The sequence below is a fragment of the Prinia subflava genome, chromosome 25, assembly GCF_021018805.1.
Source record: "Prinia subflava isolate CZ2003 ecotype Zambia chromosome 25, Cam_Psub_1.2, whole genome shotgun sequence".
Taxonomy (NCBI): domain Eukaryota; kingdom Metazoa; phylum Chordata; class Aves; order Passeriformes; family Cisticolidae; genus Prinia; species Prinia subflava.
This window is the reverse complement of record NC_086271.1, coordinates 5,023,046-5,042,267: the sequence shown is the minus strand read 5'-3', so window position 1 is coordinate 5,042,267 and position 19,222 is coordinate 5,023,046. Positions and strand designations below refer to the sequence as shown.

General features: G+C 45.8%; 1 protein-coding gene across 3 annotated transcripts in view; it reads right to left on the bottom strand.

Moving 5' to 3' along the window:
* Positions 1-227: 227 nt before the first annotated feature.
* The window catches only part of SCAF4 (SR-related CTD associated factor 4), a 29,763-nt gene continuing 10,768 nt past the window's right edge, over positions 228-19,222 (bottom strand). For 2 of the 3 annotated variants that reach the window (XM_063419458.1, XM_063419459.1), the window contains exons 5-21: positions 18,850-18,985; positions 16,492-16,631; positions 15,802-15,978; positions 15,486-15,586; positions 14,934-14,981; positions 13,722-13,830; positions 13,216-13,383; positions 12,521-12,606; positions 11,636-11,820; positions 10,582-10,682; positions 9,533-9,646; positions 8,696-8,852; positions 7,754-7,908; positions 6,832-6,994; positions 6,660-6,740; positions 6,389-6,577; positions 228-1,388 (exon numbers count right to left, since the gene is read on the bottom strand). In XM_063419458.1, the coding sequence (XP_063275528.1) occupies positions 547-1,388; positions 6,389-6,577; positions 6,660-6,740; positions 6,832-6,994; positions 7,754-7,908; positions 8,696-8,852; positions 9,533-9,646; positions 10,582-10,682; positions 11,636-11,820; positions 12,521-12,606; positions 13,216-13,383; positions 13,722-13,830; positions 14,934-14,981; positions 15,486-15,586; positions 15,802-15,978; positions 16,492-16,631; positions 18,850-18,985 (2,952 nt within the window). In that variant the 3' untranslated portion in view covers positions 228-546. The remainder of the gene's footprint in view (positions 1,389-6,388; positions 6,578-6,659; positions 6,741-6,831; positions 6,995-7,753; positions 7,909-8,695; positions 8,853-9,532; positions 9,647-10,581; positions 10,683-11,635; positions 11,821-12,520; positions 12,607-13,215; positions 13,384-13,721; positions 13,831-14,933; positions 14,982-15,485; positions 15,587-15,801; positions 15,979-16,491; positions 16,632-18,849; positions 18,986-19,222) is intronic. The other variant, XM_063419460.1, reaches the window with a different exon arrangement.

The window sequence follows — 19,222 nt, the reverse complement described above, 5'->3', positions numbered from 1 at the left end:
TGGTCAAGTAGCTCATTAAAATGCAGCAATCTAAAACTCCAGAGGACCGTTACAAACAAAAATTCACTTCTGTGAATCGCTACACAAACAGATGGATTTCCTTTAACAAACAAAACCAAACCAGTCTAATTTATATTCCAGTACAGCATTAACAGTTCCAACTTCAGGCTGCTGAACACTCCTTTTCCACTTCAGTGCAGCGTAGGAAGAATAGCACACGTTAAAAGTTTGTTACGAAAATAGAGTTTATTAAAAACACATCCCTATTGTTTTGAGGAGCTTTCACTGTTACCTTTTCTTAAATTAAAAAAAAAATAGAAAGCACTTCTACTTCTGATTCGTAAACTTTTTAAAGTCAAAACTTTAAAAAAGTTACAGCAAAAATGGGTAATATTTTAATCATCTCTTCAGTATTTTATGTTACGTTGTGGCTATTTTAAATAGAAGGGAAGCAATCAAATTGCTCACGGAGCCCCGCGTGGGGGGCGCAGGGGCGAAGCGCATTTACAGCACTGTACAACTAAAGCTCGGCGCTCCGTGGCGGCCCTAGCGCGGCGCCTCCGCCACGGAGCCCGTGTCCTTGTCCGCCTGTTCCAGGGATGAGGTAGCCTCGGGCACCGCCTCCGGCGCGGGTTTCGCTCCCGCGGCTTCGGCGCCTCCCGCAGCGAGTTCTGAAACAAGTTCCGCGCCCTCCGCTTTGCTGCCATGGGGCTCGTGGTTTTTGTCACCTTCCGCCCTGTCTGTCACCTCCGCCTTTTCCTTGCCGCGGGAATCCTCCTTGTCTCTGCGAGACTCCCGATCCCTGGAATCCCTCTCCCTGTCTCGGTGGCCGCTGGAGCGCCTGCTCCTGTCCTCCGAGTCCCTGTGCCTGTCGCGCTCGGGGCTGCGGCGTCCCCAGTCTCGCCTGTCGCGGCCGCCCTGCCGCTCGTGCTCCCGGTCGTCGCGGCCCCCGTAGCGCTCCCGGTCATTCTCTCCCCGGTTCCCGAAGGATCTCCTGCCGAAGCGCTCCTGGTCTCTGCCGGCCGTGAACTGCCTGTCGTTCCTGTACTGCCGCCCGTCCCTGTTCTCCTCGGGCCCGCCCCCGGGCCCGCCGCTGCCCTGGCCGCCCCCCGGCCGCACAAAGTGGCCGGGCGGCGGGAAGGGCGTTTTCATCCCGTGCGGCGGAGGCATGCCGAAGCCGCCGGGGCCCGGCGGAGGCCCCCTGTGCATCATGTGCGGCGGCATGTGGCGCGGCGGCATCATGGGGAAGCGCGGTGGCAGCGGCGGCGGCGGCATCCCCGGTGGGCGCTGCAGCGGGATCAGCCCGGGCCGGGCGCCCAGCAGCCCCGTGGACGGCGTCTGCAGCCCCACCACGGGCGCGGGCGGCGGCGGGGCCACGCCCTGGGTGCCTGCAACAACACACAAGGGACAGTCAGAGCCTCTTGCTTGGAACACTGTTTCATACTTCACAGCACACACAGCCAGCACCGCTATCCAGTTTTATTCCTACGCTCTCCATAGCAGGAACAAACTCCCTTTCCAAACATGCTGTCACATAAAGCTCAGCCCAAAGCTCCCAGACACCAACATGAGGAGCCAGAAGAAAGGAGGAATTCTGAGGCCTTCCCACCTAGGGCAGGTGCCTCCTCAGTCTGAACCAGGAACCCTGTCCAGTGTTCCTGGAGCCCTCACAATGCTCCCATCTGCTCCTGCTCAGCAGCACCTCCTGCCCTACAAACACAGCCCCTGCCTAGGTGAAACTGGAATGCAATACTGGAGAAATTCCTCTTGGAATTAGTGCCAGCAGTGAAAACTGCACTGGGGTGCAGCTTCACCGGCAGCCACACCAGCTCCTGTGTTCACCCCTCCCTTCATCACCTGTCCCCAGACAGACCTGAGCCTTCTGTGCTGCCCTCTCACCACACCACCGACTTTTAGGGATGTCTCAGACAGGAACCTTCTCACCTGAGTGCTCTTTGAATTCATACTGGAAGAAGTTGTATTTTACCAGTGAGAAGACTCATGTAACATGTTCCAGTCCATGATATCCTCTCCCCTTTTCCTCCAAGCAGTCAGAACAGCTCCACACGTCACACTCTTGGACAGCAATGGTCCAGTACCAACAGCATTTTTTTCTGCATTTTCCCTGTCTCTAAAATGTAGAGGCTTCCCCCTACCTGGTCAATAACCAGGTCTGTAATCCCCCAGTTTAAACTCCTCCTGTGATGGAACTACAGATCTGACAAGACAGACTCATAGCTAATGATGTCTCCCAGGAATTCTGAGGTTTGGGGATATTCTTGTTGGTAAAAACATCTTTTAATCTTCCTCAGAAGATTAAAATAAGGCAGAACAGAATAAATGAGAACTAGAGAGCTGAAATTAAGCCTGTGCTTCTCTTTAAAAGCAGCAGAGCAGATGTGGGGTACAGGACCATGAACATAAGGTGAGGAAGTTTCACATTTAATAAGCACTAGTCATTTAATTTATCAACCTTATTTCTACACAAACTGCAGCACTGAAGCAACGTGCAACTCCTTCATTCTGAACTGCATTGGCTGGAGAGCTGCACACTTTTTATTTTAAATTTATTTTAAATGTCAACCCCCTTCAACAATGCTGAGGCTAAAGCAACTGTAGAACTACCGGAGTTTCCTCACTCTGCTGACAAATCAGGCACCAACTAAAAACCTGAAGAGCTGTCCAGAAATACATCCCAGTTTACTGAACATGCTCAGGGAAATTCCTTCAGGTACAGACACACACACACCATGTGTGGGCCAAGTTCAAGTCCTCTTCTGGTTTAGGAAGTACCTGACATTCGAGTAGTTTCTTGAACTGGGTATGAACTCCCTGAGCTCCAAGAGAAACCCTGAGGTGATTTCCTGACCCAGCTTGTCCTACTGGAGCCAATTCCCTCATGCCTGACACCAGTTCCTCTGTCCCAATGTGCAAAGCCACACCTTGCCTTCACAACAGATTTTATGGGTTTTGGAGGAGCAACCATCACACACTGAGTGTCCCACGTTTCATCACTTGACTCCTACGACACAGCCCAAGGGCTCAGGCTGGCCTCAAGTACCTTCTGTCCAGAGAGGGCACAGGAGTCACCCTTCCTGCTCTGATAAATTAGGTACGAAGCCAGATTTCCACATCACTGTGTTCCAGATCTGATCATCTCTCCCAGCTGGAAAAAGCCTACATTCCCTTGGGATAATTCCCATGTCACCAGTGCTGACACACCTGATTTACTCTTACACAAACTCTGCTCACTAAGTGGTTCCAGTAACTCACCACCCCTTAAATCACTTCCCAGCACGTGGAGCTCTGTGGTGTCTGTCTGTCCCAGCACACAAACCTCATGGAAACACATGGAACAAGCCAAAAGCTCACAGATCCAGCACAACAGCAGCAGATTTCACTCCACTTTGAAGCTGCTGTTCTCCAGCATTCTGCATGTTCTCCAGTGGGGAATGTGGCATCTTACAGCTACAACATTAAATGCTGCCAGGGAATTCTTGAGAGAGGGACCATCTGGTGGGTTTTTGCTGGGGTTTGATACAGAATCTTTCAGAGCAAGTCAAGACTGTAAAGAAAGAAGCCTGAACTAAAGGGTCTGAATATGGAGTCACAGCTGAAAAATCTTGCCAAAAATCCCAACATTTTGGGACAGTCACACTCTGAGGGGCTCAGAGAATGCTGTATGTGTGTTTTGTGATTCAATGCAGATTACAAAAATCACTTCAGAACAAACCATCAGGGGAGCAAAGAGTAATAACTGAGCTTGTACTACCAGGAAGTGAATGCAAATTAGATGGGAACCCCAGAATAACTTGGCTTTGATTACACGTTATGATCCTCGTAAGAATTTGGGTCAAAAGAGCATTAGATCAGGACCTACAACTGAAATAGGGTGTATTTTATCAGGATAACAGATCACAGGACCTGAGTATGCCAAACACAGCATCACAGTTTTTTACTGGCCTGAGCAACAGCATTTGCTCAATGCTGGGAACACGTGGGCCAATCCCGATGGATTTCAAGGCTGTCACTTCCTGCAGCAGGCACACCTCAAAGGAGCCTACAAATACCTGCTCTGCAGACCATGTCAAATTCCCTGAGCATACACTCACCAAGCCATCACAGCCTGGACTGTCCTGTTCCCATGAACAACAAGGTGCAACAGCAGAGAGTGGAGTCAAGGGCACAACTAAATCTCAACAACCTGAGGGTGCGCTTTAGAAAAAAGCACAAAAAAATCCAGATCCAAAGTCCAAGAGGCATCACTCCTCTGAAGCACAACCACGTCCTGCCTGGAAGGGATGAAGGAACTACAGTGGAGGCATCAAGGGAATCAGTGGAGTTGAGACAGAACTTATGAAAGGGTATGAAATGTTACAATAATCACTTCAGAATTACTTTGTAATGTGTTTTCCACAGAAAAACTGAACCCAGAAAGAGAAGTGGCATTTTTTAAGTTAAAAAAGTTATTAAAGACCTCTTGTGTTTTGTAGGGATTACAGAAGTGTTCCCAAACCAGAAGTTTGGATCTCTCCCACAGCCTCTTCCCAGCAATCTTCACCCCCGAGTCCAGCCTGCTGCAAGAGCTCCCTCATCCTGCCCAAGTACCCAGAGAACGTTTCCTCATCCTTCCCAGGACACTCTCTGGCCTCCCATGTGCAGAGCTACATTCAATGCAAGAGTGACTCAAAATGCTTTTAAGAAGAGTGTAGTTTGTGCTAATTTACTGAAAGGTTTTAAAATGCCACCACAACTGATAGTAAGCTTTTGTCTTCAATCACATAAAATATTATCATCTGTTTCCTCTGGTTTTCCTGTCTCTTATCAGACTGAGCAGTGCCCTGCAACTCCAGAACGTTCAGGATGGGTTTTACGTAACTCTTGAATTATAAATAACTTCTTGAAATCAGACACTCCCCAACATCAAATGCTACTGCCTAGGCAAACAGAGATCTCAGTCATTACTCCAGGACTGCTCTGTGAGCTCTAAACCCTCCCCTCACCAACACAAGTCACTCTGACCACACAGAGAACTTTATCTGCCTCAACCACTCAGTGAACGAGTTAACAGAATCAAGGGCAAGTTCTCCATTTCCGTGTTTCTCAAATTGAGCTTCCTTGCATTTTTAAGAATAAAAAGCTGCTGCTGTCCAAGGAACTGATCTGGGTGTCTAATTTAGTTCAGTTTTCATTTTATCAAACGTTTCTGTGATGTGTGCAGAGGTACAGTGAAGTGCAGAGGAGCATCACACATTCCCAAGGCCTGGAATATGAAGTGCCGGTTATGCTGTCCAAGACACTGGAACTCCAAAACTCTGTGCTACCTTGACAGAAAGTGTCAGTCAGCAGGAGGGTGTGAATTTCTGAAATTCCTAACAAAGTTTCCTGACTCCATGGTGTCACCACAGAGCTTCTTAAGCTTTTCTCTGTTTTGAAAGGATCTTCTGTCAAGTTTTCAACATGAAGGATCCATAAATCATTAGTCATGGATGGAAAATTTAGCCCTCACATCCAATAGAGCAGTGACCTCTCAGGGAGACAAAGCTCTGATTTTCTTCAGTGTTCACTGAAAATTCTGGGCAGAAACCCACTAGCACAAAATTAGCTTTTCCATTCTTTTCTTAGGCTCTCATGTAGAGGCCTAAAATCCCATAAATGCAGAAATTTCACTAAAATTTGTAGATAACAAGTCTCTTGAGTAAACTCTTGACACTGGCCCATCCAAGCCCATCATAAAATAACCATTTAGCAGAGCTCTCTAACAGTTCACAGTCCCTTTCAAAATCTGACCAAGTTTGTATCATATTAGGAAAAGTAATTTATGCAACATACTCCATTACCTAGCCAAAAAACATTTGTTAATATTTAAATATCTTCTTACAAAGGTTTCAAAACCTGTCCTACTGCAGGGCTGCCTAAAAGCTTTTGGTTTTCTGTTCTATTAAAACAATTTATTCCACAAACAAGAATGTACTCCATCCTCAGAGATTTCAAAAATACACTAAAAATAGTTTCTCTGCACATTAATTTTATATATGTAATAGTTGAGTCTAAAACCTGAGTCCTATGTCATACAGATGTGTTTCTGTAAGTTCATTTTCTACACTGTATAAACCTTCATTTGTTAAAAGTGGAGAGCATTTGAATTTGTAACTTACATCATGGCTTTGTTTCTTCAGAAAACAGATCTTCAACAGTAAAAAATATTGACTGTTTCTTCTGTGCAAAATTAAGCCTCTAAAATTGATTTCAAAGCCCACAGTAGGACAGAAATTTCAAAAATGTGCTTCCCTTTCCCCTGGACTCTAAGTCAGTAGCCAAATCCAAATGGTATTATTTTAAATGCAGGGAACAATGAAGTGCAGAACTTACCCCAGAGGGAACTTACCAAGGAGTGGAACAGCCTGGGTGACGGGAGCTGGGACATTGGTAGGTGCCACAGGAGGTGGAACAGTGCCATAAATTTTGGAAGTGTCAGTACTTTCAGCATTCCCTCTGCCTCCAGAAACAACTGTTGGGATGGGATTTCCTACAGATGACTCCTTTGTGGTGTCCTCATTGCCACCGGTCGCTGTAGCTGAGGAACAAGGCAAGGACACATTGAACACCTGCCAGCAACTCCTGCAAGATCCCTGCCTTCCACAGAGCCCAGCACTTACAGTTTGGGATGTTCACTGCCGGAGTGTGCGGGACAGAAACCGGAGGAGTTATGGGAGGTGGTGGCCCAGGAGGAAGGAATCCTGCAAAAAGCAGAGCAGAGCCCTGAGTGCCCCCCTGGCACAGCCCCCGTGCAGCAGAGCCCAGCAGCCCCCCCTGGCACGCCCCACCAACCTGGAGGTAAATGCAGCGGGTTGAAGCCGGGCCGGAGGAACGGAGGCGGCGGTGGCGGCGGCACCCCGGGGGCAAATCCAGGAGGGGGGATTCCTAAAGGTGCTGTGAAAGCAGGGGGCTGGAGTGCTCCAACCACGGGAGGCCCTGAGGGATGGGGGGGAACCTAGGAAAAAGGAGGGGAAAGGTGGGTTACCCCAAGAGTGCCCCAGTAATCCTCTGTCCTGCTGGGGATCTCTGTCTTTGTCCAGCTCCACCAGGACATCTCAGAGACCTCAAATTCCTCTGCAACAAGGAGGGACTTGCACGAAAGATCCAGGAGCACTCCAGGAACTCCCACCACTGAAAATACCAACACCAGTCCTGTCTGCCTTTGGAATTAGAGCAAAATGTTCCTCTGTGCTAAATGGGTACTAATGCATGTCGGTAACTCACCTCCACACACCCCCCACACAGTGCCTGGGACTCACTTCCACCCAGCATGATGGATTTCCAGGCAGGACCCACTGCAATGCTCGCAACTTCAGAGCAATCAGAAACCTCTGCTTGTCTCTCACTACCTGGGTTTGCACATTACAGTCACTGGTGTTTCCTTTTTCTTTATTTCTAGTTCACATCAAGCTCTGAATTTAAATTAGCTGATTTAAGGGATTCTACTATTTTAACACTGACAAGAAACTACTGATATAAATGTAGGGTAGTATCTGCCAATAAGCAAAGTTTTTGGAGGAACATTAATTAATAAAACAAATAACAAAACCAAGCCAATCACAAGACCTGAGGATGCAATTCAGCCCTTCTATAACAAAGATTCTACTGCAGTAATTTCTCTGTGACTGAGAGAACAGTTACCATTCATGGCATTCCCTCCCTCGCTGAATTATTTAAAGTGAGTTTTTGTTCATTTGCATGGAACAGCTCTCACCTGTGGAGGAGGTACTGTTATTGGTGCAGGCATGGGAACAGGAATTGGGACAGGTAAAGCTTTGGGAATGGGTGACACTGGTTCATTGTGTGCAGCTTCTGCACCTCCATTCTGAGCCACTTCATTTTCAGACTTCTTGGGAATTCCCTTCCACTCTGTCCAAAACAGAATCCCAACAGACATGGATCAGACAAGCAGCGCCACGTGAAACATGCTTAGTCATGTTTACAAAAATGATCTAGCTGAAAATACTCAGGTAATAAGCAGCACAGAGCTAAGAAGCATTTATACTGTTTTTGACAATAAAAATTCCAAATTCATTTAAACACAGCCAACACTGAAACAGCAAATAAGCTTGTTTCTTTCAGTGGTTTTTTAACAATCCTTTGCACTGGCAGTGTTTATACACACCCAGGATTCTGTCACATTATCTGTAACAAAAACTGTAAGGCTTTTTGGGACAAGTTTTCAACAGGTTCATTCCATTGCTCTCAGGCAAGAAGGCAGCAGCTTTGCCACTAATTTGAGAACTCATTTCCAAAAAAACCAAAATCTTCCAGTCTCAAACAAGGAAAAGGAGAATACAACTATACAGAATTGCAGCAAAATAAGAGAAATGTCAAATAGGGCTTTAAGCTTAATTTATGGAAGAAACAGCTCCTATTGTCTGTCAGAACTTCCTGGGAAAATCCAGCTAAGCACAAAGAGGGATCAGTGAGGGGGCACTTTGGGAGAGAGAAAAGCACTGAGGTGACTGGAACACACTGACATTATGTTCATGATTCATGGCATTTTTGTTTAAAACACACGACTGATTTTTGTGTTTTCAGCATGAAGAGATGCTACAATCAGAACACATATCCAGTAATCACCAGCTAACTGGACAGGATGGCCAAACCCTGAAATAAAGGCTCAGTAACAAAACATGCAGTAACACTGTACCTGGACTAAGGGTCTCGTTGTCCAGCATTCCTCCTTCACAGAAACTCTCAAGATCTTCGGGTTTGACTTTGTCCCATGGTATGTAAGTCACACCCAATTCTACATCCCAATACTGCTTGTAGTCTGGCTTTATTCCTTTATTCAGAGCCCAGGCAATCTTGGAGGGGGGGAAACACAAGTGGTCAGCAAAATGTTTCCATTTTAATGGATTTAATATTTCATTCTCACAAAACAGCACTTGACGATGAAAAGTAAAAAGCATAAGTGAAAGAGCTACAAAACTCTGAAGTAATTTTTTTTAAAGCAGACTCAGTTCCTGTTCCTTGCCTTGATTCTTGCACACCATTTGTAAAACTGTATAAAGCCAGCTTCTTCTTATGATCCCCAGCCACAAAGATTAATCCCATGTCCCTTTGGAGGTCACACTAGTTTGACATTCCACAGAAGGACAAACTTGACCAATTAATGTATATATCCTTATTTATTAGTACTCTTTTTAGGATTATCATATGTAATGAAACTCTGTTAGGAGACAACTGGCAACAAGAAACACACAGTGTTTGAGCAGTAATGAGCAAAAGGACACCATTTCTGTTGATTAAACAGATAATTATTGGCAATCTTTCAAGGAAACTGACACAAGGTTCCATTAATGCCCCGATGGACCAGGAACAGTAATTCTCAAAAAGCAGTTTGCTCATGTATTTTTTCAGAATTTAATGGAGTATCATCTCCAGAACACACCTAAGTCTGGAATTCCCCAAAGCCCAGCAGGGATGAGAGAGGATAACAGTAATTACAGCAGCTTTGGAAAGCCTGATGTTTTCCAAGCAGTACCTTGATGGATTTCTGATTGACTTTGAAGTTGCCTCGGCTCAGTTTCTGGAGGGCTCTGTTGGCATCTTGTCTGTGCACCATGACAATGTAGGCACATCCTCGGGGCGGTATCATCTGCGTGGGGTTTAAGGGAAGAAGTTCACTTGGCAGGAAACAAACAGTGAACAACACACAAATGCTCAATTACAGCAGCCTGGGACACCAGGAGCTGCTCCAACAGGGGCTATGGAAGTATGGAAGGAAATGTGAGTCTGAGAAGCTAAGAAAGCCAGTATCTTCTGGAAATTCACATTTCTAGTGAGCTAAAACTTTCCCAGCTTCTGAAAACTGCCACAATTCTAAAATACAGCTGACTTCTGTGTATTTAATCCTTTCAAATTGCTAAACAATAGTGTTCATGTGAATTCTAATGTCTGGCAATTAGTTACTTTGATGGAATGTACAATAGTATCCTCCTTCACTCTGCCAGCTGTACCTCCACCTTCAGTTCCAGCTGCAGATTTGGAATAAATTTAATTTGTAATGCATTTGAGGAAAAAACTCCTATGCCCTTTTACAAAATGTGGGAATAGGAAGAAAATTTGTCAATTATTTTTGTTTGACTGAATGAAATTTTTGAAATTACTAGAACAACTATAATTTATACATAAAATAACGTTAAATACAGCAAAATATGGATAAAATGACAGAAGAGCAACAAGAACTCCAGCTGAGAGTCCACACTCCTATAATCAAATAAAATGAAGCAGCCAAGGCACTCGGAAGCACGGGATGTAATTCTGCAGCCATCACCCTGCAGAGAAAGCAGGATTTTTATGAAAATGGGATCATCTTCTATGTTACCCCATGGGCATTTTTCCACTGCAGGAAACCAAAGCAGCTCTCTTCTTGCTTGTGTACAAGTCAGGCACACGAACTGAGTGCACATGCTGAAAACACCAGGAAATGAGAGGCCAGCTCCTTGGAATGGATCACAAGTGACTCTGCCTCAGAGCAGCCTGGAGAGATGCTCTGCACCCAAGGTATCAAACTGCACCCCTTCTACTCACATTGATGGACTCAATGGGGCCAAACTCCTCCAAGAGACTTCCCACATCCTGTTGAGTTGTCCTTTTGTCCAGCTGTCCTACCCAGAGCGTGGTACTGCAAACTACAACCAAGAGTCAGCACAGGTGGGCAGAGCCATCACTGACACCATCACAGGACAGATAACCAACGCTTATCCCGTGCTGAGTGCAGGGGATTTACCAGCAAAGGAGCTCAAGGTATCCCCCCAAGGCTATGGATTACTGCAGCAACACTGAATACTCATCAAGGTTTTCCACTTGAGAGACACAGAACTGCAAACTTTGACAGCCAACGTGACAGAACCTGGGAAAGGTGCTGGCAAGCAGCACATCTCAGCACTGCCAGGGAGCTTCCACTGAGCAGCTGCAGGGCTCTGCAGCCTTGACACCCCTGGGACTGTCACTCACCAGGTCTGGGCTCTTAAACACCTCAGCTTTTTGTCTCTCTTGTATAAGAAAGAATGTTTTTATTTTACTTGATGAACCCAGAGAAGATTCCACACTCCCAAGGAATATTCAGAAGACAACTACTTTGTTTGGTCTATAAACACTGGCAAAGCCAGGATCATATCAGAAATCCAAACATTAGCCTGTGTGTTTTTCAGGCCAAAGCTCCCCTTCAGGCTGGAGAGATACCAAAGACTGAATACTTAGAAAAATTGTAGTAAATTACAATTAACTCAAATTCTTTTTGTTCAGTCTGCTTTACCTTATATGTCTCAAAGGAAGGAAAAGAAAAACATGGGGCTTCAGCTTTTCCTTTTCTCATTTTACAACCAAACTATTTCCAACTTGGAGATACTCCAGAAATGCTAAACCGTCTAGTGTGAGCAAAGAAGTACAGGGAAGAGTGGTCAAACTCCCACCAGGAATCACAAGGCAGTCAATTTTTGCTCTGTTTGGACGAGCCTCCACAAGGCTACCACAAGAAGCAGCATCACCCAAGGACCCAAACCCAAGGACCACAAAACATCCCCCAGGAAAGGGTGTTACTGGAAATGAGCCACGCCAAGAGCCACAAGGGGAAGGGACTCACCACTGACAGTCTCAGCCTTGATCTGGGGCAGGCCCTTGGTACGGCGCTCCTTCTCCCGCTCGCGCTCGCGCCGCTCCTGCGAGCGGGACTTGGGCGAGTGCCGGCGCCGCTCCCGGGAGCGCGAGCGCCGGTGCCGCGAGCGCCGCGAGCGCGAGCCCGACCGCGAGCGTCTCCTCTTGGGGGACCTGCGGGAACAGAGCCGCGCCCGCTCGGTGCCTGCGCCCCACTGACACACAGCCAGAGAGCTCCGTCAGCAAGGGAATAAACACATCAAGCCCGGCCCCTTCATGGCATCCAGAACCACAATAAACTGCTGCAGGTGCTGATTCCAACAGCTGATTGCTTTACAATTTCTCACCATCTACTAATTTTGTCTTGAAGTTGATCATTAAAACCATGTCCGCTTCCACACAGGGAAAGCTACACCTGTGCCAATGAGGCAAATGTTCCTTGCTTTTACAAAGACACGGCTAAAAAAGATTATAAACAAATTCTGCCACTGAAATTGTATTTTACATCGTGTTCAAGTTCTAAAGCACTCAATGCGTGGAAGACCTTGCAAGCCTTCAGAGAAATCCTGTGGAACTTGGTGAACAAGATGACTCGCAGCTAAATGGAGAGTGGAGCCAGACACACAAAGTCACAGACTACAAATGTTTTCGTAAGGAAAGTGTTTTCAGAGCACAGGCAAAATTAAATTACCGCATTCTGCCTCCCTAAAATTTACTCTGGACTGCCAGGCATGGAAGTTGCCCTCTCCCAGTGAGAGAGAACTGCACACATACCATTTTTTCCCTAGAAGGGAGGTGACTTTAGAGGTTCATGTATCTTAGAATTGCTAATGCGCTTTTCATTCCTGCACTGAAAGAACTTTCACTCATTTACCTTGATGCAGACCTAGACCTTGATTTCCTGCTGTCAGAAACATGACGTTTTCCCTCCTGAATGGGCAGCTGTTCCACTTCCATATCCTGAAATGTGAAGTTGACAGGTGTTACGGATGAGCAGCACAAGCATTTTATTTCTTTTTATGCTCAGACTAAATTAATAGCACTGAAAATACACTGAACATTGAAACATGTGACATTAAAGAGTAATGTGACTCCAAAGCTTCACTCTGTGGTCACTAGCTGGGAGAGCGTCCAGTAATGCATGTACTTAATACAGCCACTGAAAAGACACCATAGAAATAATATACACAATTCCCATTTTCAATTAGCAAATTATTGGTTTTCCACATTTTACCCCATTACAGCACCACCTGCATCTCCACAGGATATGATTTTAATCCTTAAGGTCAATCAGTGGATCCTGCTCCATCATCAAAATCCCAGGCAAAGTGAGATCTGCTGCAATTTTTCTCCAAGATGTTATAAAAAACTACTTTAAGCACGAAGTGTGCTGGAGACAGGAAAGGGCTAAGTCCTGGAGCTCTCCAACTGTCTCCCAGCAGAGCCAGCCTCATAGCCAGCTGTGTCCTGGTCCTCCTGGCATTTCTGCTCCAGGACAAACCACACACATTTGGGATAGACACGTGTGAGAGCATCCAAGTCTGTCTGTTCACTGCAAGGGCTGCTCACCTGCTGGTGGGGTTTCTGCAGGTGTGGTTCAGCCTGGACTGGGAAGGGAGACTGGAAAGTTGGCTGCACTGGTGCTGCTGGAGGCATCACTGGCTGAGCCATGGGCGGGAACTGGGGGGTAGGCAGGAGGCCAAAGCCTGGCATTTGCCCATTCGGAGGAAGAGGCACCTTGGGAGAAGAAAAAAACACAGAATTCCAGCTAGGAGAAGGAATTACATTTGCTTTCCCAGCAGGCTCAAGTCAAGTTCTATGTTTGCTCACAAGTCACAACAAAAGATGGGGAAAAGATGAAGCAGGCCAAGCATTTATTTGGGTGTAGAAGGAACAATCTTGTCCTTCAAAGTCCGACTAGAACAGACACCAAAAATACGTTTCTTTGGGAAGATGTAGGGCTAAGCCACATTCACTCTTCAGCAACAGGAAAATCACTTCCTTCCTTCTGCACCAAAGAGAACAGCAAAAGAGGGAAAACACAACAGGGCAACAAGGGAAAAGCCTGGGCTCACCTGGTGCCGCATGGGATCCTGCTGCATTCCCATCATCCGCTGCTGAAAAGGATCCATATTTGGGAGCTGAGGAAATACTGGCTGTTGCATGCCTTCTCCTGGAAACCCACTAAAACCAGGAATATTTTGGTGAGACAAGTCAGTAGATGCACAGATTTGTCTTTATTTTACAGATTTCTACACACATTTATGCATTCTTGCTGTTATTTTAGACAGAAGCATTATCTTTACTATGATCCCATTTCCAACAAAAAGAGGAAAGGAAGAAAGAGTGGCTTCCTGATCTTTTCTCCACTCTAAGAGTAGTCCTTTCACATTTAAAGAGATGCTACACAAAGGTTACAGCCTCGCTCACTCCTGTACTTATACAAGCTTGCTAAAGATCTCAGCCTACAGGAACAATTCAGGAAGGTTTTCTGCCTTGGGCTAATTCTCTTCCTCTGCAGTTCCTCTTTTGGGAACAAAAGAAGCAATGCTTTTCTCCTCAAGGAAGAGAAACTGGCTGCACTTTTGCTGTAAGAAAATACTTGTGCTTAGGAGCAAATAGGGCAGAGGAGAAGGGGGTGTGCATCACACAAGGATTACAGTGATGCACGTTGTTTCCTGATTCAACACACAGAATGGACAGTGCTCAGGCAATTCTGGAGGTCTGTGCAGGTAACAGGACCTGCTCGCAGGCTGCAGCCTGTGCAAGAAACTCAGCAAGATTTCAGGGGAATTTGATAAAGAAATTTGATGGTGATGGGAAACTGAACTTTGCAGTGTCTGAAGACAATTCTGAGAAGATTCTGGAGAGATGAGTATTTTATAGAATTACTGAGCCTGTGTGCCCAGACTGGAATGCCACCCTCAGGGACACCTTGCACAGCTGTGAGGCACTGAGGACAGAGGCCCTGAAGCACCACCAACAGAACATCAACATGCCCACAAGCCTCCAGCTGGGCAGACACAAGCAGTGCCTCTGTTGGACCTACCTCATCTTTCCACTCCAGAATTCCATCTGCATTCTAAGGCAAATCCTAGCCATTTCCTTCAAAGGCTCTTAAATGAACTACCACTCATGGACATAGAGTGCTCAAGGTGAGAGACACAGTCAGAAAGCTGGTGACAGAGTTAGTGGTGCTGGTTTTCAGAGCAGGGTTTAGATGCGGATACAGAGAGTAAGACATGGGGCCACGCACTGAAGCAGGGAAAAAAGAAATACGGACTAACCCCGGCATTGAGCACCATCCAGCCTGTGCACTGAATGAGAGAGAGGTCCTGTGGAAAAAACTGGGATGTGGTCACGTCATTCCACACTTTATCACAACGCACAGCAAAAGGGAAACAGGAGCCTGAGCTGGCTCGCGTGGGGATGGAATGTTTGCCAACATAAAGCTGTAAAGCCAATTTTCATTTCTTGAATACTTAAAACTATCACAATGTTTGGAATAGCAGCTTTTCCCCGGCCAGTAAAGCAATCCAGCTGATCCAGTGATGCCCTGACACCCTCAGTTGTACTGTAAAAACATGGAACTCATCTTGCAACCAAAACTGAGCTTTTCTCTGCACAACAGAGTCCTCCATCAACGAGGCAACATAGATCTACATCAGATCACCAAAGTAACGAGACACAAAAATCATCCCACCAGAAACTGTTAACAGTGCTTTAAATTTAGACTGTAGCAGTTAAACTCTGAACTAACTTGGAATTTTAATCTGCTTTCTAAGCTAAAAATGTTTTAGGACAAAGATTTCTTAGTTTTATTATGACACAGAACTTACAAAGCCGGCTGAGACACTGAAGGGGAAGGAGCTGCATCTTCCTTCTTTGAATCTTCCACTGCTTCTGGTTCATCATCATAGTCAAACCGATCTAGCAGCTTCTGAAAGAAATCACATTGGGACAACTATTTTTTCTGCATCTTACCCAACTGGCAGCCAAATTATCTTTATTATCACATTCTTACAACATATGTAAGCTCAGAAACTAAAGACAAAATTAGAATTGGGGGAAAATAGAAAACTGTATTCCAATACAAAATAAAAACTGTCCAAAACCAGTTTTCTTCAGCTTCAGAAAATGCAAACCAAGACTTACTTTGTCAAATGATGTTTTCTGCTCCGGAGCTGTGAAAGCAGTTTTCTGCTCTGGGGGCTGTGCTGCTGTGGTTTTCAGCTGAGCAGTAATAGCTTGAACCTGAGCCATCACAGTGTTGTCTATGACCGGTGACTGGGGCTTCTGAGGCTGCTGGAAGGTCTGAAGGATTTGCTGGAGCTACAGAAACAAAAGACAGTATTAGGTCTATGCTCTCATATAAACACCAAGTACTGAAAGAGTTGTAGGATATAAATGTTGTCAATACAGACTGTGACAGGTGATGAACACAACAACAACCTGACTGAACTATGGAGCATTTACAGCAAGACCAGGAGTCCCTTTTTAAATACTTTGGTGGCAAAATTCAGTAGATCCCAACATTGCAGTGTTCAGGCTTTTCAACACAGCAAACACTTCAGTGGACTGAACAATAGAATTCCTCATCTCCTTTGAGATATTCCACCTGTTCTGGAAATCCTATTACTGCATCAATTCATAACTAATTATTTAGGAACATAAAACTGAGTATCATCAAATATCACAAGTACTGGATGGAAGAATTTAAAAGCTCTAATTTCTGCAAGTTTTCCTCTGAAGGCCTTTGGGAAGCTCTTCCACTTCAAGTCCAGGCTATCAATTTCCCCGTTTCCCACAGAAGCTGAAGCTGAGGGGGATGAGAGAGCAGCCTACCTGCTGTCCTTGTGTTGTCTGGAACAGCTGGGCTACAGCGGCGAAGGCGTCGGAGCTGGGCAGCTGCGGCACGGCGGGCACCGAGTTGGCTGTCACTGGCGCGGGCTCCGCGGGGACCTTGGCCGGAGGTGGCGGCGAACCTGAGGGGTGGCAGGGTCACACAAGGGCTGCAGGACTCCACAACATTCCTCCTGCTCCTGCTCCAAGTATCTGCCCACACACCCTGTTCAACCCCACAGAGCCCGTTCACACCACCCCAGCTGCATATTCTGGTCATTCTGCCACGAACTGCTCCGGTCACTGCTCACTCCTGCACTCGGGATGCACCAAGACACAAAAGCTGCTCCCACACGGAATTTTAGCTCCCAGCTCCATGTTTGTAGCTGTGCAGGGTTAGAAAAGCTCTCCCTCAAACAGCACTAGGCAATGAGCTTCAATACCCTAAATGTGGTGGTTCTGCTTCCATAGATGTGGGCTCATCCTTTTGGATGAATGATCCAAGTCACCCATCTCATGGCTCACTGGAAGAGCAGATGGGTCTCTCCCAGTATTTTCCACCAGTAACTGAACTTTCGCAGAGGAGTCTGGCAATAATTAAAGGTTTTTAAGGATTACTTCACAGCAGTTCTCTTTGATAAAATCTGTTCACGTGTCCCTTCTGCATGCGCACAAGCCACACCTGCAGGTGATGGATAAATCCTCCCACTAGGAAAATGACATTTACTCATTTTTCCAGGAAAAGACTCCCATTTCCACTAAGCTTTGCTGAAACTGAGATCACAGTTTAAGACATGCTATTAGTGTTCCCATTCTCTTTGCCTCACAGTACAACACCTTTTTAAATAAACATCTTGCCAGTACCAAGTAAATTAGCAATAATCCCATGAATTCCTACATACTGTTTTAATGGACATCATAATGCTGTACAAGGAGTGAATTAAAAAAACCTCCACAGACAGATATATTTAGTTTGAAACACTAAGCAAACATGTTTGCCTTGCAATAGCAACTCCTTTAAAGCCATTCCTCTGTTTGCACTTCAAATAACTCCAGTGTTGACAGGCAGCAAGCACAGGCAAATGTGTTGAATAATACTTTCCCAGGAGTGAAATGCAACATAAAAATAAAGCAAAAAGTTATGTGTTGTTTTTAAATATAAAGTAACTCCCAAATAATTTCCTGTACACATTCAGAAGGATATTTGCTTGCTCAAGGGAGAAAATTTGCATTTCTCTCTGTCTTTATGGGCAAAAGAGACTCTACTTCACATAATGCATTAATATATTTATTATTACTCATTAACATATTTATTGCAGGGCCAAACAACCCTCTCTGGTGCATCTGAATAATCTCACTGAAAATCTCTGCAGGAGGCAGCCAACCTGCTCCCCACCACTGAGGATAGACAGAGCTGGACAGGCAGTGCCCCCGACCTGCCCCAAAATTCAGTTGTACAGCCACCACTCTGCCCCCAGGCTGGCATGCCACAGCATTCCCTGGCCCTGCCAGGTTTATAAAAGCTTTGATGGGACACACTTCCCTGAACACAGCTGGAGATGGTTTCACTGCTTTGCTGTCTCTCAGCACACCTCACTCCCCCCGTTCCATTTTCCCATGAGCACAGTAAATAAGGAGGCTCCCAAAGCTCAGTGTGAAACACGAGCGCAGAGCCAAAAGCAGCTCTCCGGAGAAAGGAGGAATTGTGGAATGCACATTCCCTGTCACCTCCCTCCCAGCTTTGCTGGGGCACTAAATAGGTCATGTAGGCACTGTGGGCAGGCTGGCACTGCTGTGCTCTGCAGGTCGGTGCTTCCCAGCCAGCAGCCCGTGCAAAATCCAGGCACAAATGTTCTCTTTAAGAGCCTGCATGAGAAACACCAGTGCAAGACTTCCAGGGCTGCACACTGAGACGCTGACAGCTGCTGCTCTCAGCTGCTAAGCTGGCTCAAAGGAAGGGGAAGCTCTTTAACACCTAACATCTCCCTGACTTACCTGGATTCTGGCACTAAAAAATGACACCAGAATAATAAAATTGAGAAGTCACATCAAAATATTTCAAAGCAAAAGGAAAAACAGCATCTGTTTATGGCACACTGAAGTCATCTGTGTGCACACATATGTACACATGCATGTATATATGATAAACATTTAATGTATTTCCCAAGTCAGTGTTCACATGCTCAGAATTTCTCAAGTGCAGTATCAGCATTTGTTTAAAGTGAGTTTGGCTGCTCCTTGTGACAGAACTGACTTTACTGCTGTGTGACTGCTGGAACTAAGAGCAGGCACTTTGTGCTAAAAGCAAACAAGCTGTTGTCATTTGCCCTTTGAGAGCAGAAGTTAAAATGCCATTCCTACCTTCATTGTTGGTAGCATTCTCTGCCATGGGTGCAGTGGCACTGGTTCCTGCTGCCATATCCAAGAGAGGCTGAATTATTTCAATTTTAAATACTCCATTTTTCTGCCACAGGTTCAGGACACGAACTATTTTACTCTGTTGAAACAAAAGGAGGCACCAGTGCTGAATCCAGCTTTCTTAGCTCACCATTTTATCTTCTGGATGCAGAGAAGGATTGAACAGAAGTGGCATAATCACACCAACTTAAAACTCTGTGTCATGACAGAGGGCAGGAACACCTTTAAACTGGCAAAGATAAAAACTGCCAATTTATTTTACTGTCAAAGCAATTGGTGACATTTCCCTAAAACTCTTCTGGCCAGTCAGAAATCC